Here is a 26,180-nt window from a genome sequence, read left to right as displayed (position 1 = left end):
GGCTCCCTGAGAGTCGGCCCGTGACTCGACCCAAAGATAGGAATTATTTAGCGATTTCCCAGACTTAAGAATTATGTGAGTCGTTAAGAGCTCGCAATTTCAGGGGACTACCGCGAGCTGGTATCCTTGCCCACCAGCAGATGTCTCGACTCCGAGAAGGATGGAATGACAACGAAGGAGAAGGAGATAGCAATTAAAAGACGAAAACAGACCAGGGGCCAATGAGCTTCAGCTTCCCAACAACTCGTGAACCGCTTATTCTAAGATGAAAACTGGCTCAATAGCGGGGACGAAACACTGCGGGATAAATGTCTCTCTCGCCTCCAGCAGTCGGGTCAACGGGATCCCTTCGGGATTCATTCGAGGCGGATTAGAAAAGGCCACTGTAAGATTAGCCATTGGCGTGTTTCGCTCTCAACAGAATCGACTAGCTCGTGAAAGCAAGGGTAGCAGGTCGAGACCCTTGAAGGCTTGATGACTAGGGCTTGGGGTGATGGACGATCGCGAGAGAGTCGCTTCCGGATCCAGCTCAGGGTCTCGTGCTCACGGCCTTGGAGGCTTTGAGAAGCGAGCAAGCGAGTCTGGGCTGAAATTGAGACTTTGACGGCAGCAACTTTGCAAATGCATCGAGTCACAATGACCTCAATGTTGACTTTGAACCTCAGCCCGTAACAGGGCAAGCATTTATCTGAGATGCCTCTTTCCTCTCTGTTGCTCAGATTCACATGTGATTGTACCCCACGGATCTCGTTTAAATGAGGGTCCATTTCGTGCGCTGGCCTTCAAGGATCAGTGAGACGTGAAAGAAGCCACTGGACCTCTTCCATGGTCGAAGCTCACAGGAGTCGCATCCGAGCCCCCACCGCCGACTGGTGGGGTAGCTCCCGCGGTACCTATCGGGAGGCGTCCTCGATCACGGCGCCGGGCGCCGGCTGCAGTCCGTCTCTGCAGCGGCAGGGCAGGTTCCGGGTAGAATCGGCGTCGAGGAGCTGTCGTCGGTCGGGTCATGTGAGGCCGTAGACGCCAGGAGATGTTCGGTAGAGCAATGGTTCGAGCAGGGAACTCACCCGATGGAGGCTCTGTTCCCAAGTTACGGGCCGAGCAGGGAGGGCACGCGACTGAGGCGCCGAGAGGTGGAGAAGTTGATGGAAGTCCAAAGTCTTTCTTTGAGCGGTGTTTGGAGCCATTCCTAGCCCCACGCATTGAGTAAGGCTGGCGGGCTCCGCGGTGTCACAGTGGGCTTAGCGGCTCCTGCTCCCTTGCAGAGCTCGTTCAGTGGCCCCCGGGCGGGCCCCGTTGAACGGTTGCAGCAGGAGCTGCTGCAGCCAGGAGGAAACCGCTCCCCGCCTGTACTGGAGGTGGCATGTGTTACACGGTGGGCAAGTCTGTCTACTCTTTGCCTCCGTCAAGTTCTACCACACCCTCTTTCATTCTTATTCGCATCCAATCCCACAGACCAAACAGATCAGCGACTAACCCCAAGCCCAGACGAACCTTCAAAGTCGCGCCATTGGTGGCTTCTTGCACGTTCTCCTGCAAGAGGTCCGGGGAATAAATCGAGGCACAGCGCGGCTTCCCTGCTAAATCCCTCCTCTCCCTCCACTCACGACGCATCAGCTAGCCCCAGCTTCCAGCAGCTCGAGCTCCAGACCCTGTCGTGTCCCGTTCGGAGCAGACAGAGCAGAGCTCAACCAACTGGCCCCGTGCTCTTTCAGCGGAGCCCTGACGTCGTTTCGAGCGCACGAGGGGCCTCCCCAACAGTTGTCCGTTTCTAGGTTCCGTCCGGTCCTCACTCGCCATTTCTACTTTCTAAACCATTTCTTTCTCTTTTTCCTCGTCCTCAAGGGCGTCCAATTCATCAATACCCGTCTCGTCAATTCAACATTGCTCTTCTGCTGAGCATCAAGCAACCTCAGTCATGAGTACTGCCGCCGATCTGCCCTCCACCGGCCCTGGGCTTCGGCTTCGGCAGCCTGGGGTCGAGTCGTTGGCCGATCAAGACAAGCTCCCCTCACAACCAGGGCACAGTCGCGAGTCGTCAGATGCCAATGCCGATGCCAATGTGTCATCCGACAAGGCAAGCAAGACGTATGGACGAACCCCGGACGGCACAGGTACGCTTTAATCGTGGCAGAAGATGGTTTGTCGCGTTGGCTGACTTTCACATGTCAAAACAGTCTTCATTGTCCCCACCACTCATGACATGGTTTCTCAACTTCTTGATCCTCGACAGCCAAAGAACTTTTCTGATGCAATTGTCTTGACTATTCTTGGTCTTCACATCTTGGCTGCCTATTTCCTTCCCTCTGCCTGGAAGCGCATTGTCTTTGCTTTTGTCTTTCTCTTTTGGCGAGCCTCCTACAACATCGGAATTGGCGTTCTCCTTCAGATTCAGTCAAACCATCGCCGTCTCGTCACCTGGGCTCGTCGCTGGAAGCTCTTTGAGAACCCAGCAACCGGCAAGAACCCCCGACCATGGCTCTACAACCTGCTCAAGCACGAGCTCGAGGCAAAGATTGAGGAAGATTACGAGTTCGAAAAGGCCCCCATTGAGTACAACACATGGCTGGTCTTCCGGAGGGTAGTTGACTTGATCCTCATGTGTGATTTCGTGTCCTACTGCCTCTTTGCAATCGTCTGTGGTCACAGCCCCGAGGGTGAGAACCCTCTGATCGGCTTCTCTCGATGGGCCATTGGCATCTCTCTCATCGGCTTCAACCTCTGGGTCAAGCTGGATGCTCACCGCGTCGTCAAGGATTTTGCCTGGTACTGGGGAGATTTCTTCTACCTCATCGACCAGGACTTGACCTTTGACGGTGTCTTTGAGATGGCTCCCCACCCCATGTACTCGATCGGCTATGCGGGTTACTATGGCATCTCCATGATGGCCGCCAGCTACGAGGTGCTCTTCATCTCCATCCTCGCTCATTTGGCCCAGTTCGCCTTCCTCGTGATTGTTGAGAACCCTCACATTGAGAAGACCTACAACCCTCCGCCCCCTCGCAAGCGAACTGCCTCTGAGAGCCAAGGTGATGTTGTGCCTGCCGATATCAAGTCGCTTGAAGGCGCATTCGACCAGCAGACTCTTGCTCCTACACAGAAGGAATCGCCCGCTCCGGTCCACAACCTCGTTGGCTTGAACAACATTGACCTGTTCCGAGTCCCTGACTTTACCGTCATTGTTCTGCCATCCTATGTAGCTGTCCTCACCTTTGTGACGCCCTCAACTCCCGTCTGGCAAGCCATCTTTGTCCTCCACGCACTGGCGTGGCGCGTTTGGTATCATCTCGGCCTCGGCCTCATCCTGGATAAGCAGTCAAAGACCAAGATGTGGACGCGTCACTTCCTCAAGTTCGGCGAGAGTGCTGGCGAGGCATGGCGTCAGTGGAAGGGCCTTCACCACATCAGTATGATCATGTGCAACACCGCCTTCATTGCTGCGTGTTGGAAGATGTACTCCCCCCCTGAGGACTGGGCCTACGGCTTGGTGATGCTCAAGCACGTTCTCGGTGCCGGACTGGTGGCCCTCCAGCTGTGGACTGCCTTTAGCGTCTATGACTCCCTTGGCGAGTTCGGATGGTTCTGCGGTGACTTCTTCTTTGACCAGCAGGCTAAGCTGACCTACAAGTCCATCTACCGATTCCTCAACAACCCTGACCGATTCTTTGGAACTGCTGGTGTCTGGGGCGCTGCGCTCATCACCTGGAGCCGATCCATCTTCCTCATGGCCCTGGTGACCCAGATCCTGACCGTCTTCTACATCTCGTATATCGAGCGACCGCACATGCAAAAGATCTACGGCCGGAGCCTTCGCAGAGAGGCGGGACTTACCAAGTTCATCAAGCGCTCGCTTCCCCCACCCGTCAAGGGATGGCAGGAGAGCGTCGACAAGGTGCTGGACGATACTACTCAATTTGTCGAAGACTTCCTCGATACTGCTCGACCCAAGTTTGCGGCTGGTGTCAAGACTATTGTCAGGGACACTTCAGCGCTGTTCAACATGGCTCCCGCCCGACTCACCATCACACGAATCGCTCCCGACTTGCAAGGCCACGATCCCAAGCTGTATTCGCTCTCAGTGCAGGGCACGCCCTCGATGAGTGCCTCTATTGACGAGAAGTTCACTGGAAAGGAGAGTTTGACCGGCAGATTCCCCAAGCAAGTCAAGACTATGAGCTACGAGTACGGCGCGCCTCTTCGAGTCAAGTGGAGGGCGCCCGCGGGCCACAGCAAGAAGGACTGGATCGGCCTTTACATGGTCACGGACAACCGTTCTAGGGAAACGACTGAGGTGCCATCTTTGGGACGCTGGGCACCCACAAATGCTGGCGTTTATGACTCGTTGACGGCCGACGTTAGCATTGCTGTGGAAGAGCATCCTGTTTCGACAACCGAGGCGACCGAGACCAACATGGTGGAAGGCGAGGTTGAATTCCGAGGAGACAAGCTGTGGTGGACACAAGGTGTTTTCGAATTCCGATACCACCATGATGGGCACCACACTGCTCTCAGCATTTCTGAGCCCTTCGAGATCCGTATCAGCAAATTTGACGAGGAAGACGTTGATGTCGGTGCCAAGGGACTGTACGAGCAGGCAGTCGAGTCAGCTCTTCTACCCGTCGTTCAGAACTGCCTGGACCGCGATCCTGATATTGCGCCTAACCAGCCTGAGGAACCATTTGGTGGCCACGTTGAGCGAGACACCAAGTACGCCAAGAGAATTGTTTATGCGATCCGAGAAATGTTTGGCATCGAGTTTGCACCACCTGTCGTGGCTGCGGACGGAAGTGTGAGGAAACTTGCATGGAGAGTCTGCAACGCAAAGGAAGTTTTGGTATGTGCAAGAAATATTGATTCCATTGATTCTAACTTGATACTAACTGACTCTGTCTAGGCACCTTACAGCATGTCCCGCTCAAGAGGAACCACTACGCCTGCAATCCAAGATTTCCCTGCCGAGAAGGCCTGAGTTTGGGAGTGAGAGGAAGTGATGATTGGAGCGTCAAGAGTCTAGGAATGTGTTGTGTTGAAAAGGGGTGATGGCGGGGTGAGTTCAAGATCCATATGATACCAGGAAAATGTGATAAAAGACGAGGAAAAAGGGGAGTAAATACGGGCTTGGACATTTTTCCAGCTATAGGAGTTGATACAAAAAGACAATGACATCTGGTGTTTATGACCATTTCTTTTGAGGAAGCTGTTGGGTGTAGAAGATGGTGGGCTGATGAAGCATGCTTCATGATTCGTGGAATGATGTGAGATTGGAAGCGGCCGTGTCATGATGTGGCTCTGCTACTACTGCTGCTGATGGATGTGAGGCAGGGCCCTCGGCCGTTGAACCCACCCACCGGGATATGGTTAATTGAGAATGGAAATGGATGCATATGAAACGGGCACATGATACATACGTACGAACGGTGACCCGTTAAAACGTGGAATGGATGGATCTCAGATGTTGGGTGCCACTGCATCCATGGGCATGGCATGGCATGGCATGGCGTCGACCTGAGGGAGGCTTTTGCTGTGGCTGTTGAAGCTGTCACCAGCCCCTGTCTGTCCCTGTCTGTCTCACAGGGCAGGGCATCCACTGAAAAGAAGGGTCGAACAAATCCTCCCCAGCTTCAACCAACTTGACTCTTCCATGGACGCTCACGTTCACTCTCACTCTCATTTCCTTTTATCCCCTTAACCCGCAATCGTTTCCTTCATCACCCGCTCCCCCTCTCCACCTGCTCCGCATCAACTCCATTCCATCCCATCCCATCCCCCTGCAGCAACGTCGTCGGCTAAAAGACCCCCCTGTCCAGCCCATTCGGGCAATGCTTGCTCGAATCTTAGCGCCGGATAGCTAGCGTGAGGTCGGGTTGCTTTGCTTTGTCGTTGACCATCATCGTCAACTCTCAAGAGTCCGATCTGATTATCGACTTGCCGCTTTAATACGCTGCCGAGAGCCGGAATCACACAATGGGGTTGCTTCACAGGCGGGCTTCCTCGTTAGGGAACCCCTTTCGGGACAACAGCACCGCGATGCTGGTCTCGACCCTGTTCTTCGTGGTGCCGGTATTTCTGCTGCTGCTTCACTGCGCGTACCACACCCTTAACCGCGGGTATGCGCCTTGGGGCATGACCCACGGCTATTTGCAAGACCATGTGCTCTCGGAATCTTTCCTCTATGTGGCCTCCTACAGCGGGGTTGTCACTACACTTAACATCACGGGCGTCAGACATCAAGGGGGCGCTGTCGTTATTCTTCCACCTGTGTCGACAACCGAGGGATGTGCTGGGAGCCCGTCGTGGCTTGCACTAGCTGGCCGGGACTCGCTTCTTTACTGCCTCGACGAGGGGTTGAAGGATGGCAAGAATGGCTCGCTCGTGTCCTTTAGGGCAAACCGAGATGGGTCCTTGGCGCCGTTAGACAAGGTGTCCACAGTCTTTGGGCCTGTCAGCGCTTCGTCCTATGGTGACCGAGGCCACAGCCTTGTGGTGGCTCATTAGTATGTTACCCCTTCGTGATGAGATCCAGAAGCTAACAGAGCATCCAGCGGTGGTTCAGCCCTTTCCACTTGGGACGTTCGGGATCCAGCCAAGATATCTCCCATTCAAGTTCAAGAGTTTGAACTTGCTAAGCCTGGCCCGAACCCCTCTCGGCAAGAGGCACCGCATCCTCATGCCGCGGTTGTTGACCCCAGTGGTCGATTTGTCCTGGTGCCAGATCTGGGCGCTGACCTCATCCGCGTATATCTTGTCGATCACGCGGGCCCTGGTTTGATAGAGCTTGGGCCTCTGGCCGTTGCTGCTGGCAGCGGGCCTCGACACATCGCCTTTGCTGTCAAGCACAAGACGTTCATGTATGTTGTTACCGAGTTGGGCAACACAATCGTCGGTTATGAGGTGGCGTACGGCCAAGACTCCATCGCTTTTGAGGAAATCTGGAAGAGTGGCGTCCACGGCAAGGACAAGGATGTGCCAGAGGGTGCGGCGGCTTCTGAAGTTGTCGTCTCTGTAAGTGCCGACCTCTTGGGTTCTGAAGGATGGTTCAACGTCAGCTAACATTCTTCACACAGCCTGACATGAGATTCCTTATCCTCTCTTCTCGTAACGAGAACACTCTCGAAGTACCCAACTTTGATCCTAGCAACACCACGAGTATCGTCTCGGACCCACTCGTCAACTTCGAGATAGATGCCGAGACAGGACACCTCAACCTACGTCAGGAGGTGCCTTGCGGAGGAGGTTTCCCTCGTCAGTTCACCATCAACAAGGCCGGAACCTTGGTTGTGGTGGCACTTCAGAGTGATGGCCGAGTTGTCGTCATGGAGAGAGATGTCAAAACAGGCTTGCTGGGCAAGTTTGTTGCGTATGCCGAAGTGGAAGGCGGGGTCACAGCTGTCGTGTTTAATGAGTGATCAGGCCATATTTCAAACAAATTCAGCATTGATAGTCCCCCTTACGAGCAGTTCCGGTCCTCTTCCGTGATGCACCTTGTCTCTGTTGGGCGTAAGGGCATACATGAGAGTCATGTAGCTGTCAGACGGCGCCGCCCACATTCCGAGATGTGCGTCCTGTTAGAGTCGTTCAAACATCAGCCGCATCCGCATTCGATCAGACGTCAATGCGTAGAACATCGCGTCCGGGTCGACGGCTTCCGAGGCCGATAAAGGATGAAGCCGAGCAAGTTGGGTTGCAGTGCCAGGGGCAGGTCGCCTTGCTCCGCTGCCATGTCCCCAGGTGATCGACCATCTCGGAGCTGTGGCGATCGTGCTATCTGCAGTTTCTGATGCAGGGGGAACGCCCTGAAGCATGTTATAGCATCAGTGCATTAATGTTTCTTCCTTGCAGATACTTACGAGTGGGATGAACTTGTTTTAAGGCAACACACGGGGCTCTCGGAGCCGAGTACAGAAGCCTTCTACGGATCCATGCAAGACCCTTATTTTACTTCTATTACAGAACCGACTCGGAAGTTGACAAGTTCCGACAATCCGACAAGGTTCTATTCGTCGTTTTCAATAGTTCAACTCGTGGCTGGCAAGCCTTGTGAAGCAACGGTTGGGGTGCATAGGACCCCGCCGAAGAAAGTATAGCCATGATGCATGGCTGAAGTTTTTTGTGTGATGAGACTACAGCAGCTGCATGAGAGCAAGCTCTCAGACTCCTGAAGTTGTTGCGGTGAGCGCCGTGGCTGAGACCGTCGTTATCTTCAACATCGAGCGGCTGCTCAAAGGTTGTCAACCCAGGTCAGGCTCCTTGAAGTCGCATTAGGCGTGAGCGTCAGCCCGCGTGTCGGTACTTGCACTGAGCGAAATGATCTGGGAGGCGTCAGTCAGACAACCTTGGCCAACCTTTTCCTCTGTTGGAGACAACGTGCCACACCCCAAGCTTCCCCGCAGGTTTGACAAGCATTCCGAACTGGACCAGCATCATGTTCAGCGCCCCCAAACCGGGAGGGGGTGCACTGGGCCCAAGGTCGGCTACGGGCTGAGGATCGGATTGGGTAGGATTACAAGGCTCTACCGAAGTTGCCCTCCTATTCGGGCCGTTCGTATGCTGCCATCGTGAGGGCGACTCGCAGGACAGTGCGTTCAGATGCTGACCGGCGCCCATTGACGACCTATATTGCCCCAGCGTATTGCCTCGAGAAGAGGCTGTTGGCTCCATCGTAGCTTCATCAGCCTTCCCGTCTTTCCGGAGATTCTTGAAGATCTCTGAGAGTCAAAGGAAGAGACATGATCCGAGGTATCGTGATGGGTGGAGAGGTTTTTGGTCCCATGGCTCCCGAGCGACAGGGCACGGCTACTATCCGAGGCGATCATCAAGTACCCGAAGCAGCAAGGCTGGATTGACCACGAGGTCTAGACCGAAGCATCTCCATCTCGTCTGGTCAAGCTCTGCCGGACAAGGTACAGATGTTGCGAGACCGAGATACCTAGGGGAGCTCACAACAGAGTAGCCTTGCGGTTTTAGCAGCCAGTTGCCTCTAGCAACCGAGTTGTATAATGAAAAGGTTTAGATGAAAAGAAATTGGACAAAAACCAAACAGTTCCAGGATGTGAAATGACGCAAGTTGGATGGATGGGACGGAGGAGAGCAGGTAAAGAAAGGTATGGCACCGTATACACTTGAGAGCGCACTGGGCTACAGGGCGCTAGCAGCAGCAACATGTCGCGCATGCAGCTGCACCCCAGGTGGATCCGGTCCCTGTAAATACAGTGCGGAAGCCTCACAACGCACATGTTTGGGTTCAGATTACAACTTGAGCCTTTCTTCATGCACGCTCTTTGACCTCAAACAACCTGGAACTCAAGCATCCAAGATTGTGACAAGTCTCAGGAATATCCCGAGAAAAAAATGGAACGAGGAGACTTTCAACGACCGTTCTCGCATGGCCAACTTCTCCACACACAACAACCAGCTGTGATATGACCGGCCCACCAATCCGTCCTGGAGGCGACCCTCCCTCATCAAAAGATTATCCCCTACCTGGCTGCTTCAACGGGAACAACTGGCTCGGGCTCCCTCGTGCGGGTGATGACAAGCCTGGGCAAGGGGCGAGCGTCAAGCGGCCGATTCTAACTTAGCTTCTGGGGGACGGATCGGGCCAGTGCTCCAGAATGGCCAACGGAGTCTCGCGAAGCCGGCGAAACGAGAGGGCTTCCCCAGATTGGATCACCCGAGCTGTCACGATCAAGTCAAGACGAGACGGAACGAGACGAGACGAGACGACGGCATACACCACCACCACCACCATCATTGCCCAGAGCTGCGCCCGACACAATCGAGTCCAGCCAGTTCAGTCTTGCCCTCGGTTGTCATGCCATGCCCTGCCTTGCCCTGCCTCGCCGGCTCTCCATGCTCCGTGGTCTTGGGACTCTGGGGGCCTGGCAGCCGTTGACTCGTCTAATTGGATCCCTCAAACACCCGCTGTGGTAGGCCAGCAAACGGTCCATTTCTCCAGAAGTTCCCAAATCGTTAAATCTCCTCCGCCGATTCTCCACCACCCTCTTCCACCGCCGGCCGCACCAGGGTCCGGGGTCGTCGAGTACAGTGGTAACAGAGTCCTCTCAGACCCTTGTCCTTGCCGCTCCCCCATACATAACCATAGCTCCTCCATTTCGGTCCTCGGACGGAACGCCTCTTGCGACGTCAAATATTTGAACATCGCAATGCCCTCATTGTAACGGTGACGCCTGGCATACAAACACCTCGCTCTCAGGCTTGTGGCCTTTCTTGGAAGATACCACTAGTCGCCCGCTGTCAGCTTTGGCCTTGACTGCTCTGGAGCTTTCATCCCATCGCCTGATCCTCGTCTTACCGACCACCTCTCCTTTGCCTTGGCCCGAAATGTCGTCTCGCTGACAAACTCTCTGGGATTGTGCGCGCTTTCAGCTCTCTTCCCCTTCGAGTCCGACCCAGCATCGACCTCATCCATTGCCGCACTCTGAACCAGAGGCAGCTACCCCATCTCGCCCTATTCGCATCACCACGCCATGTCTCCATCTTCGACGGGCGAATCTCCTCACTCAGCCTCCATGACTGCTGCGGCCAGGCCGTTTGCCGTCCCTTCACGCGACAGCTTCTCGCTAGAAATCCCGGCGGCTTCACTCACGGCCATATCCAACGAGATTGGAATAAAATCCCCTGTTAATTTCAAGAACCAGCGCACAGCTAGTTTCAGCAGAGACACCATGTTGAGCTCGGCGCAAAAACCCCGTCATCTCTCCCAGTCATCTGAGAACAGAACCGATACCATGACCAACGGCACACAGAAACTCCCGAGTGATGAAGGCTCGAACCCGCTCAAGAGGAGGAATACCGAAACAGGTGTCGACTATCCTCGGCGCAGGGCCACCATCGCTGTGCGTTGCGACATGAACCCGCTGTTGCTCATTCCGCATGCTTACCATTCTCTAGTGCGAGGTTTGTCGTTCGAGAAAATCCCGCTGTGACGGGACTAAACCCAAATGCAAACTATGTACCGAGCTTGGTGCTGAATGCATCTATCGAGAGCCGGGTATCAAACTGGATGCCGGCGACAAGCTGATCCTCGAGCGGTTAAATCGTATCGAAAGCCTGCTGCAGATGAGTATGGTAAGCACGTCGCCAAACGGTCTCAACTTGACCCAAGACTCGCCTGGTATGAGCAATGGCACGGGGCTCAGTGGCGACAACCTTGTTATGGCTGTCAACCCCACCAACTTTGTCTCTATTCCCAACGGTGGATTTGGCACTTGGTCTGCTCAACCGATCGGTACGAACATCTCTACCATGCCCAAGGTTCACACCAACGCTGCCATGCATTTGTTGCAATGGCCTCTCATCAGAGATTTGGTCTCTCGGCCGTATGATCCGCAAATCCTCCTCCAGTTGGAAATGGCCCGAGAGCCGCTCCATTCTCTGACGAAAACTCCTTGCGTGGATCTCTCGAATACCCAGGCATATATCGAGGCTTACTTCGAGAGGGTCAACGTTTGGTACGCCTGCGTCAATCCCTATACCTGGAGGAGCCAGTACCGAACCGCCCTTTCCAACGGTTTCAGAGAAGGACCAGAGAGCTGCGTGGTACTTCTTGTTTTGGCACTTGGCCAAGCAAGTCTACATGGAAGCATATCTAGGATCGTCCCCCAAGAGGATCCACCTGGTTTGCAATACTTCACGGCGGCCTGGTCACTTCTTCCGGGTATGATGACCGCGAACAGCGTTGTTGCAGCCCAATGCCACCTGCTTGCTGCTGCATATCACTTTTATCTGGTCCGGCCTATGGAGGCATGGAATCTTCTCTGCACTACCAGCACGAAACTCCAGCTCCTCCTCATGGCACCGAGCCGCATCCCGAGCCATCAAAAAGAACTTGTGGAGCGCATTTACTGGAACGCTCTCCTGTTCGAGAGTGACCTACTCGCAGAGCTCGACCTACCTCACTCAGGCGTGGTGCAATTTGAAGAAAACGTTGGCCTCCCGTGTGGATTCGAAGGTGAAGAGTCGGAGCAGGCCGTTGGGCGTGATGAGCTTTGGTACTTCCTTGCTGAGATTGCCCTGCGTCGACTCCTAAACAGAGTGAGCCAACTCATCTATTCGAAAGATTCGATCGCATCAACAACAAGTTTGGAGCCAGTTGTCGGGGAACTCGACTACCAGCTAACGCAGTGGTACGAAAGCCTACCATTACCACTGCAGTTTCCCTTCACACGAACTGTCCTTCAAGACCCTATCCAAACGGTGCTTCGACTTCGGTTCTTCGCCTGCCGCACAATAATCTACCGGCCATACATCCTGGCAGTATTGGACAATGAGCAGGCAGTTTTAGACCCTGCTGTGCGGGAGAACTGTCACAAATGTCTCGAGGCTTCCATCCGCCAGTTGGAGCACATCCACGAACAGTACGTATCTCGACCCCCTGTTTTTACTTTGCGATTAACGTTCGATATAGTCATGCTGGACACATGCCATATATCTGGCAGGGGGCACTGTCCATGGTCTCTCAAACTCTACTCATCATGGGCGCCAGCATGTCACCGTCCTTGCTTGGCATCTTGCTAACATTGGTGCCCCATCGAGAAGCTCTGGATCAAATCATCAACGAGGTGGTCCTGGAGGTTGAACGATACGCAACCCTGGCTCCAAGTCTAAGCCTAGCCGCCGAGATCATCAAGGAGGCCGAGGTGAGAAGGCGAGCGTTTCTGGGAACCCCCTAGTCAGGCGGGCAGTTCCTAGCCTCGCAGGCAGTGCAAGCGCGTAACCAAGTGGTTTGCTTGGCGGTCCAGGACCAACTCACGGCCGGTTCGTGAGACCCCGCAGACCCGGCGTACTTGCTCAACTCAGCCCTCGTCCACGGGGTTAATACTCATGCTTCATTGCACGAGGGCGGCCTCTTTCGATATGATTTCGTTCAAACGACAAAGGCACTGCCCTCTTTCGCTTCGAGTTGGAGGATTACGTGGCTGCGACATGTCATTGCAACAAGCTTCAAGGCGGTGTCCCACAGGCTTATCGGGCCTGATCTCGAAGCTCCGAAGGTTCTCCGGGCGCAGCCCCTCGAACTGGGTGGCATTCTTGGGGATCATCCGGGGTGCATGCGTCTGGGTTAACTCAGTACCTGCGGAAGCGGCGGGGAAATGGGAATCGTTGGTTGGCTAGAAGGGTTCCCTAATACGGCTTTCCGGACCGGACACCCGAGACTGTCAACACCACGACGATATTTGTCTTCAAATGGAAGTTCTTAGTTGCATTATTTCCAGGGGTCTTGGTTATGGGTGGGCAAATTAACAGGAAAGCAGGGCAGGTGCCAAACCTCGGTGTGTGGGAGGTTGGATGATGGAGTAAAGGTATCTCGGGTGGATTTCATGTCGGTTTGCAAGTTGATGATGACGTCTTGGATGATTGCATCAATACCCATTTGATTGTTTCCCGCCTACGATTAGCATCAGCATATACAATCAAAGGCCCTGGAAAGGCCTATATTTGTGGCAACGAGCGTCCACTCTGGCAGATTCACGCCTATCCCGTCTTCCGATGAGTTGGTTAGAGATGAAACAACGTTTGGAATGGGAGTGAAATCTCGGCTACCATTAAGGGGAGCATGGTCATTTCCAGCCGTATAATCGACAAATGAGAGCTGATAGAAATCAGTCTGGGGCCCCAGATGCCGGAGACTCGAGTAAGCCCAGGGGTGACTGATTAGTCTTTCTCTGTAGATTGGCTCAGGAAACGTGATCTCGGGTACAGGCGGGCGAGTGCGGGGAGGGTCGGGATGAGACCGAGTTCCTGCAGACAATGAAGCGGCGCCGCCCGGGATCAGCAGTGTCGGTGACATGTACCCGTCAACAATCCGGGGTGCCGGGCGCTGGCCGGACCGGGCCGAGGAGGGTGGCCCCACCCAGGATTTCCCGGCCTCATGGGGACGGCCGATGCCTGATCCCCACGTCCGACGGGCTCCCGTACCCTACTACGTAGCATGAAGATCCCAGGGGATTGTTTCATAATAAGGCAGACACAGACCCCATAAGGCATCCATTAATTGGGACGTGTTTTGACGGGCTAATGGTTGCTTATTACTGCCAGATATGAAAGGTGGTGTCGGCACTTGTCTGTCATCCATGCCCGAGCTATGTTCTGCATAATGTGCACGACAGAGGTGGATGACGATACATGTCAGACATGAGGCCTTGAATTCGACCTCATTCTGTGGGCAGGGCAGGATTTTGATCCATCTCGATGATTTGGAGGCGGCACAAGAATGGATACGTACCGTGCGTGCTTGCAGTTGGCCAGCCACGTGACATCACACCGACAAAACAGATGCACCCACAGCAGCGCCGGCTCTCTCGACGCCAGCCACCCAACCACGCGGGCTCGTTGGACAGGATTCTCGTCATAAAGGGCTTGACGCTCCCACGACTCGTATGATCCGGCTCGTACGGTGCTGCAGAGCATACGCAGGGTCCATGGATTCCTGGTCCTCAAGTCACTGACGCCGCCCACGACGTCGACATTCCTCGCCAACCCACGCGGGGGAGGGGCTCATTGATTCGCCTTTGGCTGCCCGATGGCTGATGGGGTGACCCTGTGCTGGGTATAAACCGCGCCCAAACTTGGTCTGCCGCGTTTCCCAGCGGCCAGCAGACGCAGCAGAACCTGGGCAGGGGGGGAAATCGCTTGTCCACTTGATCTATTCGTCTTCTCCTCTCCCTTTCTCCCGACAATTCCTGCTCGTCTTTCCTCTTGTCTCATCGTCCTCAAGAAGATTGGCATTCCCGCCCTTGGACGACCCCCTCGAAAACCGCTACCCGTCCCGTCTCGCGGCCCAACTTTCCAAGGCTCGCACTTGGCCCTCACCCGACGTGACGCTGCGGTTGCCATGCATGATCAGCCCCCCGACTCCAATCAGCTTTTGGGGGGTGCAATTGCTCGCGCAGCGTGGTCTCCGTTGAGTGGCCCGACTCCGTCATCGCGACTACCCTCGCCTGCCAGTGTGCTCCGACAGAGGAGCTAGTCTAGCCTCGGCCGTGTCGAGGCCCAACGCATACGTCTTTTCTGGGCCCTCCAAGTCCTCAGAGGCGCCTCAAAATGAGGCTAGGATACGATCGAGACGTTGGCGATGGCCATACCCGCCTCGTGCGTCGCAGGCCCCTCCGCCCCGAGTCTCGCGATTGGTATGGGCCTGCTGACGTCGTGGACTACCCGATGCCCCATCGGACACGTATCGAGGAGATACAAAGGCCCAGCAGACGGACGCCCAGGGGCTATGCGAAGAGCTCCAGGAGCTTGGATGCGTACCCGCCAACCATGATGCCGCCACCGCACTTGACACGGGCTTCAACAGATGCTTATAAGCGACGCCCTCAGTTTTCCGTCTATGAAGCAGAAGACGATGACGATGACTCCGACGAACGATGGCCGCCCATGAAGCCCCGGGGCCGCTACTCCGAACGGGCCCGACCCCGCCAGCCGCTCCGAAAACCCAGAGAGCCGACCCCGGAGTCGACACCTCCATCGGAGAGTGAAGAAGAAAGTGATAGCGAGGAGGAAGACGATGACGACGATGAAGATGATGATGATGATAGCAATCAAATAGAAGTGGTGGTTGAAGAGGTGGATGACGACGACGACGATGATGACGATGATGAAGAAGAGGAGGAAGATCACAGACCACGCCCGAAACACCGACACCATCGACACCACCGACAAGTGAGCCGTGAAGAATATGTTACTTCCTCGGATGAGAAAAGACGACGAAGGCGGCAGAGAGTACCCTCATCATCCACCTCTGACGAGATAGAAGTAACCTATGGTCGTCAAGCCTCCTCCGAAAGAGGCTCCCCCGACCGGAGACCTTCTTTGAGACGTGAGGTCAGCGATATGCCCAGGCACAGCTTCCCAGCGAGGTACACAAGTGTAATTGGGACTACTCGACCGCCTGTGTCTTCCAGGAGGTGAGTCGTGAATGCAGCCAAAACTGCAGGGCTCGTACTAATCAAGACACCAGGACAACAAAGGTCTATGAATCACGAGAGCTAGTTCGCGAAAGCCGCCCTCGCCGGACTGGCCCTATTCAGGTCATCAGGGAATCTAGGTCGTCTTCACGACGCCCTCTGAGCTTGGTGGGCAGCATGTTTGGAGACTCATCCCGAAATACATCTCCAGACCGGCCTGCTAAACTGTGAGTGCCCTCTACAGCTGCTTCTTTGTAAGCTCTAACAAATTGTGCCTCCAGTCGTGATTGTAAAGGATGCCTGGACGAAGTTCCTGTATCAAGGTGTCCCAAGCTTGACTGCGGCCATCGCATGTGCCACAACTGCCTCAGGCGACGGTTCAAGCAGTCCATGACAGATCCTCAGCAGATGCCCCCAAGCTGCTGCCCCCCTGAGCCCATTGGCCTGGAATATGTCGACACGCTTTTCGATCCCAAGTTTAAGAAGATGTGGAACAAGAAGTATGTGGAATACTCGATTGGAAACCGACTTTATTGCCCCTCCAGGCGATGCGGGGAATGGATTCGCCCGGCAAATATCTATACCGACCGTGACACGGGACGCAAGGCTGCCCGTTGCGACCATTGCAACACCAAGGTCTGTGTTGCTTGCAACGGCCGGTGGCATTTCTCTAGCAAGTGCCCTAGGGACGATGAAACGGAGAGGTTCCTCGATTACGCTAGAAGCGAAGGGCAGAGGAGATGCCATAAGTGCGGTGCTCATGCTGAGGTCAGAGACGGCGAGAATCACGCAGCATGGTAAGACAATCCTAGATAACGTAGATGTATCTGCTAACACAAGAATAGCCGATGCGGTGCCAACTTCTGTATTGTATGCGGACAAAAGCCCAAGAGATGCGAATGTCCGTGGTTCAGCCCCGACAACCCAGATTCTGATCAGGTTGATACGGATGGTCCTGCCCTCGTACGCCGAGGTGACATCCAAGTCTTCCGCGAGGAGGCTCCAGCGCCGCCAGAGGAGAGGCGAGTCTCTCGACGAGCACGAGGATCTACCAAGCCTCGATCGCGAATATATGATGAAGAAGCTCTTATGCGAAAGCAGCAAGAACAACAAGAGGAGGAGCTAGCCCGTCGGTCGCAATACTACAGCAAGGAGGATGAGTACGACGCCATGGGAGACATCCCAGAGGAGGTTGGTGTTGGAAATCCACCACCGGGGCACTTGATGGACAAGTACCGCGGCACCGGCCGTAGAGTAGTTGGTGCTCCGCCTTCCCCAAACCGGCCAGGGTTTGACAGGAACCCTCCTCCTGGAGAGTACTACTCCGGCAGTGACCATATGAGAGGGCCACCGATGGATAGACGACTGGCAGATCGATTCGCGGAACCCCGATATGGCTCAATGCCCCCAATGGAGCCCCCGGTTGGAATGATGCCGCCGGGCTTGATGCCACCACCGATCGGAATGCCGCCTCCGATCCGTGAGAGCATGTACGGCGGAGGCATGGGACCTGACCGGGTTATCGTGGAACGAGATCCAAACTACGACGACAACGACTCGTACTACAGCCATAGCTCCCGCAGCCGCAAGAGCGGGCGGCGCAGCGAAACACCCAAATCCTCCGAGCTGGCCGGACTAAGCGGGCGCGGCACGGGCATGGGTCGGGTAGATGTGTGGAGGAAGTTTGTCGAGCCCGGAGATCCCGAAGGGGACCTGACAACAGCAGCCGCGTCAGCGTGAGCATTAGATGAGAAGTGCATGACGATTGATGAGGGATGGATTTTTATTAACGGGTGTGAACAAGAAAGAAAGAAAGAAAGAGGTGGTTGAACGATAAAAGATTGCTTGCATTATAGAGACTGGGTCGTTCCATCTGTCTTGGCTGGGTTTGAGTGGGATTTTGCATCTGGACTCGGATATGGGATAGGGCATTGGACAGAGGCCAACAGAACTAGCATTCTACCTTGAGAACTACTGCGTACAGTCGCTACTGATGGCATGGCATGGATGATATGGTATGGTATGGATGACATGACGATGGCAGGGGGCTTTGGAATGGGTGGTCGTTTGATTCTAGTCTTTTTCAGCTTGTCATGATTAATGCGGTGTCATTTCGTATTTGCTTTTTGAAAAAAATAGAGGTGCTTCTAGATGGTGCTTCTATTGATTTATATTGCTTTGTATGCTGTCATGGATGCTTCAAAAGTCTTGCAGTATCAGACGTTCAAAGGGTCCAGTCGCGTGACAGGGATGACATCAGCTTGAAGCTTGTTGAGAATAAGCCCAACAACAAAGATCGGAGCAGCCCGCGACTCCCGTCCGGGCTCTCCATGCCCGCGGTACCGCGGGTTCTGGCTCTGTATCGCGTGCTGTGGCTTCAGTGGGCTCCAGCGGCCCGCGTGATCAGCCCAGGACTGCTCATGGCCTGGAAGCCCCTAAATCGAGAGAGATGTCACTGGGGCCCCCGCCATGATCGGGGGTTCATGTATGCCATTGGCCGTGGCTGGCTTCCTCGACGTGGCCCCCGAAATTGAGGGCGACTGCTTTTGGCCGTTTTCTGGGAAGCTTGCCGTCATTGTACATTGCTCACAACGCTCTTTTACCCGTCCCGTCCACTCGGTGTCGGTCTCGCAAAAAGACTCGTCTCTCATTCTCGTTGCTCTCCTCTTGTTGGTCCCCCCCCACCGACGTCGGGTCCTTCGGCCGGCCTGTTGCAAGACCCCGTCTGCCGTCATGATCGACGCCCCTCTTGTTACCATCTCTCAAGCTCGCCTCCTTTACAACCGCCAATAATTACAGTACCAAGCAGATGTTATCCACGCCAGGCATGCTGACGTCAAAAGGCACCTTGTAGCCTCTCTCTTCCTCTCCCCTTCTCCCTCGATCGACATCACCTACATACAGTATCTACCTACGCGTCACTCCCATCCGAAGCACCAAGGAACCGCTCCTGCCGTCCTACCCTCGCACCTGGGTACATTCGCCTGCTGCCTGTGCAGCGCAGCGCACCGCCGTCACGATGCTCCTCCTCCACCAGGTCGGCAGCCTCAAGACGGGCGAGGTCGTCCGCTACACGGTGACATACACCCCATCCCAGGATCGAATCCTCCCGTCCCCCGAGAAGCTCTACCTACGTGTGCGCAACACTTCGGCCATTGCCCTTCGCGCCGCCTTCGTCCACGGACCCTACACCCTCTCCGTCGCCGCCTACCCCGCCGACTTCAATCCCAACGAGAAGTTCGAACACCCCGAGCTCTATGGAGTCCCCGAATTTGAACCCATGGTCAAGGCCGGTGGCTCATGGGAGTGCGAGCTGCTGGTCCCTGATAATATTCGACAGAGCGCTGGTCTTGGAAGTCATGGGGGCTTTGGCAAGGGCCCCGCTCACGACGATGAGTGCGCCAGCTGGGTTATTGAGGTGTCGTCGCAGGTCCTCTTTTCAACCTCAGCTGCAGTGGGCTTCGAGGTGGTGCTTGCGCGGGACTATAAGTCCTTAAACCTTAGCAGCTCGAGCCCCGTCGTTAGCGGGCAAACACAAGCAGCGCAGCCAGGGAGGATTAGCGACCACCAGCAGAGCCCAGGCTCCAAGGATGGACATCACCCTGCGCAGCAGCGCGGCATCTTCTCGCGCGCGATAAGGGTCAAGGCGGAGGATACGGCGACTCTATGGAATACTCCTAAACTCCCAGAGTGGGAAGATCATAAGCATGAACACTTGCAGAAACACCAAAGTCAAGACAAGCCCGCTGAGGGCGAGATCAAGACAGGCGAACCGCCTCCAACGAAAAAACCAAAGCAAAAGAAGATTCACATGGTGATTCTGACACACGGCCTGCATAGCAACCTTGGCGCCGACATGCTCTTTATGAAGGAGAGCATTGACGCAGCTGTCAGGCAAGCCAAGATCGATGCCAAGGCACGGCGGGCCCGGGAGCGTGCCGCCAGAGGTCGAAATGGGGAAGCCGGCGCCGAATCAGAATGCGCCGATACAAAAGACATGGACAAGACGGAGGGCGACGACGATTCCGACGACGACGACGAAGAGGTGATTGTGCGTGGCTACTCGGGCAACGCCACCAAGACTGAACGCGGGATCAAGTATCTCGGGAAGAGGCTTGCTAGATATGTTCTCTCCATGACATACCCAGATCAACCCTTCCTACCGTCAGGAAAGGGGGCGACCGATACCATAGTCCATACCCTCAAGGGGGACAAGGACGAGTCTGATTTGAAACCAGCACATAAACACAGCACAATCCAGCTCGACAAGGACGGGGCGCACCTTCACAAGGCAGAGAGGCCTTATAAAATCACCAGCATGAGCTTTATTTCACACTCTCTAGGTGGACTTGTACAAACCTACGCCATCGCATACATACAGAAGCACTCACCTCAATTCTTCGATCTCATCAAGCCCATCAACTTTATTGCCCTGGCTACACCGTTTTTAGGACTCAGCAACGAAAACCCCCTGTACGTCAAGTTTGCTCTTGACTTTGGCCTCGTGGGCAGGACGGGGAAGGATCTCGGCCTGACATGGCGCGCGCCGACGCTCGCGCGGAGCGGATGGGGTGCCATCGTGGGCAACTTGGGAGAGACAGCCCATAAGAAGGTCTACGGAGAGTCGCAACCCGAGTCGAAGCCCTTGTTGAGGATTCTGCCGACTGGCCCTGCTCACACGGCGCTGAAGAAGTTCCGCAATCGGACTGTCTACTCGAATGTGGTCAACGATGGCATCGTGCCCCTTCGCACGAGTTGCCTCTTGTTCTTGGACTGGCAAGGACTCGGACGAGTTGAAAAAGCTCGACGAGATGCTGGCTTGGTCGAGACGGTTGTTGGATTCGGATGGGCTGAGTTGACAGGCTCCAACCTTGCAGTCTCTCGCCAGAGGCAATTGGCGTTGGGAGATCGTCAAGCTAACTCGGGCTCAACAACACCCCGTGAAACTCATGAGAATATGCACGAGGTTCCACAACCGCCCAGCACGGCCATGATGGAGGATGACAGAGCGAGTCTACGGTCTGTGCCTCCACCTTTTGACGATGTCCCGTCCGATTCGGCCGATTCGAACAGTAGCGGACCTTTGGCAGGATTCTTCAACTTCTTCAAGAGCAATGAACCGCCCAAGACTCCCACCGTATCTCAGAAACAGAAAAAGATCTTCCGACGAAGTCAAACAATCAACTTTGATGAGCTCGGGGATACATCTACTGGCGAATCAACCCCAACTTCGAACAAGCCATCGAGAGTGACATCTGGACACGAGGGCGAGGAAGGCATGACGGCTCCGCCGAGGACGACCATCTTTGAGTCTGCTGGGGATCTCCTCAACCCCAAGATGCCAGACGTTGAGTATCTCATTGATCCTTCCAAGCGGCCGCGCACCATCTTCCATGACCGTGTCTATCATCCCTCTGACATCCCCGGGCCACCACTAAAGAAACGCCCAGCGACGTTGGTTAGGAGAAAGACTGGTCAGCGCTCAAACTCGTCGCGGGCGGGCTCAATAAGCAGTACCAGCTCATCCCCTTATACCTCGATGAACCACGAGGATACGATGCAGTCAGCCAAGGACTATGACGACACGGCAAACACAAACCCCGACAAGGAACCGCAGGAAATCATTGATACCTCGGCCATGCGAGTGGAGGAAAAGATTGCCAGGGCTTACCACAGAGATCTCTCTTGGAGAAAGGTCCTTGTCAAGGTGGAACCCGACGCGCACAACAATGTCTTTGTGCGACGCATGTTTGCCAATGCATACGGCTGGCCTGTCGTGAAGCACATGGTTGACGCGCACTTTAGCGACTCTGCTGCGTCACGCCTCCGCGATGAAGACGAGAGCAGTCGAGAAAGGGCACGAGACATGAACCAGCCCCCGGATGAGCACGGAGGTGAGATCAAGAACAGCCGAGATAACCTTGCGGGCATCACCCGGACTGAGAGTGAGAGCCGGGAGGCCCTCGACGCGGTGCCAGACTTGCCCAAGGCACCACATTCGCGAGGCAGCGACGCTTCAGCAGCCCAACGACCATCGCGATCGGATCGAGAGGACTCGGCCACATGGAGCGAGCGAGACTGGGTCGACAGCGAGTGTGATAGCGATCTGGACTTTGGAGGAGACCCGCGTGACCTGCCGCCTCCGTCGCCGGTTCAGCAGGACAAGGGCAAGGAGGCGCAGAGGCGGAGCTCAAGCCCACTATCAGCCGGGTGGAACTGGGCGGAGAAGATTGTGGGCAAGGGTGCGACATCACGGGCGAAGAGTCCCGTGCATGAGAGCGGGCGGAACTGAAGGGCGCCAATATTGGGGTTTTTAAGATGAAGATTTTGGCAGAAGGGAGCAACAGTGTATAAAGGATAGAAGGCATCCATTGGCGGCGTAATGAGCGGTTCTTTGGCGCATCATGGGTTGAATAAAAGACGATAACTCCAGAAATGTGCGGACGGCGAGAGGTTCCAGGTCTGCATGCACGAACAGACAGGCCCATGTAGGTCTTGGATGGAGGAAGACGCCGACGATGAGATGTCTCAGGCACAGAGCCGTATTCTCGGATTCAAAGACGGGCTCCATTTTGAAGACATTCCGGAGAAAAGGTGTCAGGCTAAGAAACAAGCGTGTTTAGTCTGTGGGACTTTTGGGGGGTAGTCTCCCTGCATATCAAGTCTTTGACGGCTTCAAAAGATGTTGAAACTCGATCGAGATGGGCGTCGTTTGAGTCTAGACATTGCAGATCCATATTGGGTGTTGTTCAAAGCTGGGAGAGTGTGGTGTTTGGCCAACTCAACGGCTTGGTGGTGGTGAGCTCAGAAGGTATACCATACCCGAACGAGTTTCGGTCATGAGTGAGAACCAGTGATAAACTGAACAAGTCAACTACCTAACTAACTTGACAGTTGCAACTGATCCAAGCAAAAATGAATCAATATGTTTCATCAAGTGAGAAGCAAAAGAATACAAAAAAGTCAAAAAGAAGGTATAACAGCGGAATCAAACCGCCTGAGTTGGACGAACAGGGAATCGAACCCTGGACCACTCCCAGATGATTCGGACAGAACATGCTAAGGGAGTATTATACCACTAAACCATTCGCCCGAGGGGATTGTTGTACGGCTGAGGGATTTTGGACACTATGTTTGGTGGGTTTGAGCCAAGGGTGGGAAGTGATTCTTGTGTGTGGTGGGGCTGATGTGAATCGAGTGCCGAGATCGAGGTGCACAAGGTTGCAGAGCAAATCTCTTGGCCAGTGAAGACCAAGCTTTTTAGAAGAGAAGATGAAAGAGTCGAGATTGGATGGATTTTTTGTATAGAGTCATTGACGTCGATGGATGAAATGGGAACAATACAACCTCCCCCGTTGTGCCTTGAGGGGAGGTACTTCCAGGTTTTGACCGCATCTCTCTCTCTTCTTGCACGTGTTGTAAAGAGCATCGAACCTTCCCCAACCATGACGACCATGTGCGTCACTCCGGGGGCCTCCAAGGTCAGAGCTTCAAAGCGAGCTAAACTCCATCCAAGGCAGCACAAAAAAAAAGAACCGACTCGTCCACCGACCGGTTCTAGTTCTGCATCGTCGTCAGCTTCGCCACGACTCTAGATTTTTCCGATCAAGGGTTTTTGTTCTGTTGGGTCTTTTGCCTCACTATTTAAATAGGTACTTGTTTGTCTGTCGTGCCCATTGTCGCTTCTTCCGTCGTTGTCGTCTTGCGCCTCCCCGCCGACTACTCACTCCTCCCACCGCGCGCGCCCGCCACCCCGCCAGCTTGAATATCTCGTCTATGATCGTCATGCTGCGATAAATCTCTGACGACTTTGCTGCGCCTCCCAGCTGGAACCTCTTTCTCTCCCTCTGAAGCCCACCGCGAGAAATACCACCCGACGCATCCGCCGAACGCTTAGCCACATTCTCAATATCCCAACCTCGTCGTCGTCGCATACGGTGTGCGCCCAGGCAGCACCCACCCTCACCGAGCCATGAGGCTGTTCCTCCTCCCGCTCTCAACGCGGAGGACGCTCCTGTACGCCAAGCGCGGCCACATCAACAAGCATGACCACGGCTATGTCGACAGGGCCGCCGACTTTGCCGCCAAGAAGTGGGCTGAGTGGGAGAAGATGGAGTCTGGCTGGAAGCGCAAGGTGGTCGACTACGGTAACCACGCCTTTCGGCGCATCCCCTACGAGGAATGGGGTCTCAAATCGGTCCCGCCCCTGACGTCCCGCCGCCGCGCCGAAGAGCTTGAGGACCGCAAGAGGGTCGAGGTCGTCTTCCCATGGTCGGTGATACCGCCTAACAATGCATTGGGTATCCTCAAGACTCTGGCTACGGAGCGGCAGGCGCTGCATCGCAAGCGCCTCATATGGTGCTGTATCGGCATGCCAATCACGATTCCATTCGCATTGGTGCCTGTGTAAGTTTCAATGCCCATGTCTTTCTTGCAACATGAGAGCTGATATTTCTAGAATTCCCAACCTCCCCTTCTTCTACCTCGTTTACAGAGCCTGGTCACATTACAGAGCCATTGCGGGCGGGAAACACATACAATGGCTTATTGAGAACGAATTGGTCTACTCGGTGCCATCAAAGACGCTTGATGATCTCTATGCGCTTCACGCACCGCCCGCTGAGGAGCCAGATAACAAGGAGCGCACTCTCCTAACGCAGAAGGAGGTTCAGACCTTTTCAAAAACCCTCGACATGCCCGCACTCGAGGTTGAGCTCGAAAGGGCCATATGGCAGGTTGAGCAGTCACTCAAAGACCCGTCCGACAAGGGCCCCAACAAGGAGGAGGCAGCCGGCACAGCCTCCGAGAAACCAGGCTCCACCACTCCAGTGGAGGAGAAGAACAAGAAGAAAGACGAATGAGTCAAAGACATGTACGCCTTGGACGATGTATGATAAAGAGTAATTGGCACGGCCTTTTCGGGGGGGTTCATGGTTTTTGGAGAAGCAAATGGGTTGTATAGATGGCGGCTTGAAAACAAAAACAGGCGTAGTACGCGGGTATATCCTATAGAAAACTCTCCCAACACCAAAGCAGAAGAAAGCGGAGCAACAATCGCAAATCCCTAATCCATCAATATCACGGTCACGGTCCTCATCGTCTCCCAATCTCAGTCATAAAGGCCCCGCCTGCCGCAGCATGTCGCGGACCTTGAGGGCCGGGAGCACACCCATGAGACCCATTGCCAGCAACATTCGCCTCGTCTTGAGGCATGACAGGTCTGGTAGTCGAAGACCACTGGCGATGCGGTGGGCGTCCGAGAGGGAGAAGCTCATGCGGAGCGGGGGATAACAGTTCTAAAGCGACAACGTCTCAGCATGTGTACCGCACTATTGTTCATTATATCGAAACTCACCTTTCCCTTGGACCCCTTTGCTAAAGCAGCTGCTGCTGCACTCTCGTACTGAGCAACTTGGGCACTCAGCACATGTCCTCTCCACGCCTCGGCGGCCTTGACCCGGAGCAGCCGTTGAGTGAGAGTGTGTGATGCCGGGTGATTCCTCCGAGTGGCCCGGTTGCGTCTCCGACGCACGATGCGTCCGGGGCCGTAGTTGTTCTCGGGTCCATGGTTCGTGGGGTTGAGGGGGGAGGGAATGACGGGTGCGTACGACGACGCATCGCGGTAGGCAAAGGCAGCCATGACTAGTATTCTTTCTTCTCTTCTGCTGGAACGAAGGAGGAGGATTGAAGCTCACGAGGGAGAATGTGAGTGGAATCGATGAATGGAATTATTTTTCTCGAGGAGTTGTTTTGTTTGAGGGAGAGTGAGAGAGTGAGAGGGATGAAGCAATTCTCCAGAACCAGGAGCAGACCAGTCCTCTTTATTCAATTCCTCTGGACCCCAAGAATCGGATCACAAGCCATGTAATAAAAGACACAAGAAAAAAAGCCCTCTAGGGGCTGGAGACACCCATCCATCAGGTAAAACATTGTGGTCTGGATCCGAGGAATGTTGACAATCGCGTATAAGTCGCGAGCCCCTCTCAGCCGCGACACACACACATCATCATCGATCCCACCCTCATGATCCATCATCAGCTCTTCGGTGCTTCTAGTCAGGTACGCCAGGGGTTCCCGACGACTCAGATCATCTGTGTGTTTTGAACGTATGCACGTCAATAAACCCAAAAAGCAAAAAAAGGAGTGAAGAAACAGAGAGGGAGCAAAAGATGGAGTGGGGGATGGCCAAGATTGTGACGAGACAGCGTAAAGTTTTGGGACGAGAGTGACCGCGGCGAGACATTTGCTCCA

At 54.7% G+C, this 26,180-nt stretch overlaps 7 protein-coding genes across 7 annotated transcripts; 6 read left to right on the top strand and 1 right to left on the bottom strand.

Annotated features, from left to right (window-relative positions):
* Positions 1-1,918: 1,918 nt before the first annotated feature.
* On the top strand, positions 1,919-4,969 carry NCS57_00248700 (Phosphatidylethanolamine N-methyltransferase; the record flags this gene model as incomplete). The annotated part of the gene is made up of 3 exons (XM_053052517.1): positions 1,919-2,114; positions 2,178-4,834; positions 4,895-4,969. The coding sequence occupies 3 exons, from the start codon at positions 1,919-1,921 to the stop codon at positions 4,967-4,969; spliced, it is 2,928 nt and encodes a 975-aa protein (XP_052917763.1).
* A 995-nt stretch (positions 4,970-5,964) lies between these two features.
* NCS57_00248600 (uncharacterized protein) lies at positions 5,965-7,406 on the top strand (the record flags this gene model as incomplete). The annotated part of the gene is made up of 3 exons (XM_053052516.1): positions 5,965-6,494; positions 6,543-7,002; positions 7,065-7,406. 3 exons carry the CDS (start codon positions 5,965-5,967, stop codon positions 7,404-7,406), a joined length of 1,332 nt encoding a protein of 443 aa, XP_052917762.1.
* A 3,081-nt stretch (positions 7,407-10,487) lies between these two features.
* On the top strand, positions 10,488-12,692 carry NCS57_00248500 (uncharacterized protein; the record flags this gene model as incomplete). Its single annotated transcript, XM_053052515.1, has 3 exons — positions 10,488-10,856; positions 10,912-12,377; positions 12,428-12,692. 3 exons carry the CDS (start codon positions 10,488-10,490, stop codon positions 12,690-12,692), a joined length of 2,100 nt encoding a protein of 699 aa, XP_052917761.1.
* A 2,371-nt stretch (positions 12,693-15,063) lies between these two features.
* On the top strand, positions 15,064-17,669 carry NCS57_00248400 (uncharacterized protein; the record flags this gene model as incomplete). Its single annotated transcript, XM_053052514.1, has 4 exons — positions 15,064-15,929; positions 15,983-16,156; positions 16,211-16,726; positions 16,775-17,669. The coding sequence occupies 4 exons, from the start codon at positions 15,064-15,066 to the stop codon at positions 17,667-17,669; spliced, it is 2,451 nt and encodes an 816-aa protein (XP_052917760.1).
* A 1,087-nt stretch (positions 17,670-18,756) lies between these two features.
* NCS57_00248300 (uncharacterized protein) lies at positions 18,757-22,221 on the top strand (the record flags this gene model as incomplete). Its single annotated transcript, XM_053052513.1, has 2 exons — positions 18,757-18,779; positions 18,834-22,221. 2 exons carry the CDS (start codon positions 18,757-18,759, stop codon positions 22,219-22,221), a joined length of 3,411 nt encoding a protein of 1,136 aa, XP_052917759.1.
* A 1,680-nt stretch (positions 22,222-23,901) lies between these two features.
* Positions 23,902-24,790, top strand: NCS57_00248200 (uncharacterized protein; the record flags this gene model as incomplete). The annotated part of the gene is made up of 2 exons (XM_053052512.1): positions 23,902-24,335; positions 24,388-24,790. 2 exons carry the CDS (start codon positions 23,902-23,904, stop codon positions 24,788-24,790), a joined length of 837 nt encoding a protein of 278 aa, XP_052917758.1.
* A 252-nt stretch (positions 24,791-25,042) lies between these two features.
* NCS57_00248100 (uncharacterized protein) lies at positions 25,043-25,569 on the bottom strand (the record flags this gene model as incomplete). Its single annotated transcript, XM_053052511.1, has 2 exons — positions 25,043-25,225; positions 25,285-25,569. 2 exons carry the CDS (start codon positions 25,567-25,569, stop codon positions 25,043-25,045), a joined length of 468 nt encoding a protein of 155 aa, XP_052917757.1.
* Positions 25,570-26,180: the final 611 nt, after the last annotated feature.

Source organism: Fusarium keratoplasticum, chromosome 2 (assembly GCF_025433545.1).
Source record: "Fusarium keratoplasticum isolate Fu6.1 chromosome 2, whole genome shotgun sequence".
NCBI lineage: Eukaryota > Fungi > Ascomycota > Sordariomycetes > Hypocreales > Nectriaceae > Fusarium > Fusarium keratoplasticum.
This window is presented reverse-complemented; position numbering and strand designations above follow the sequence as displayed.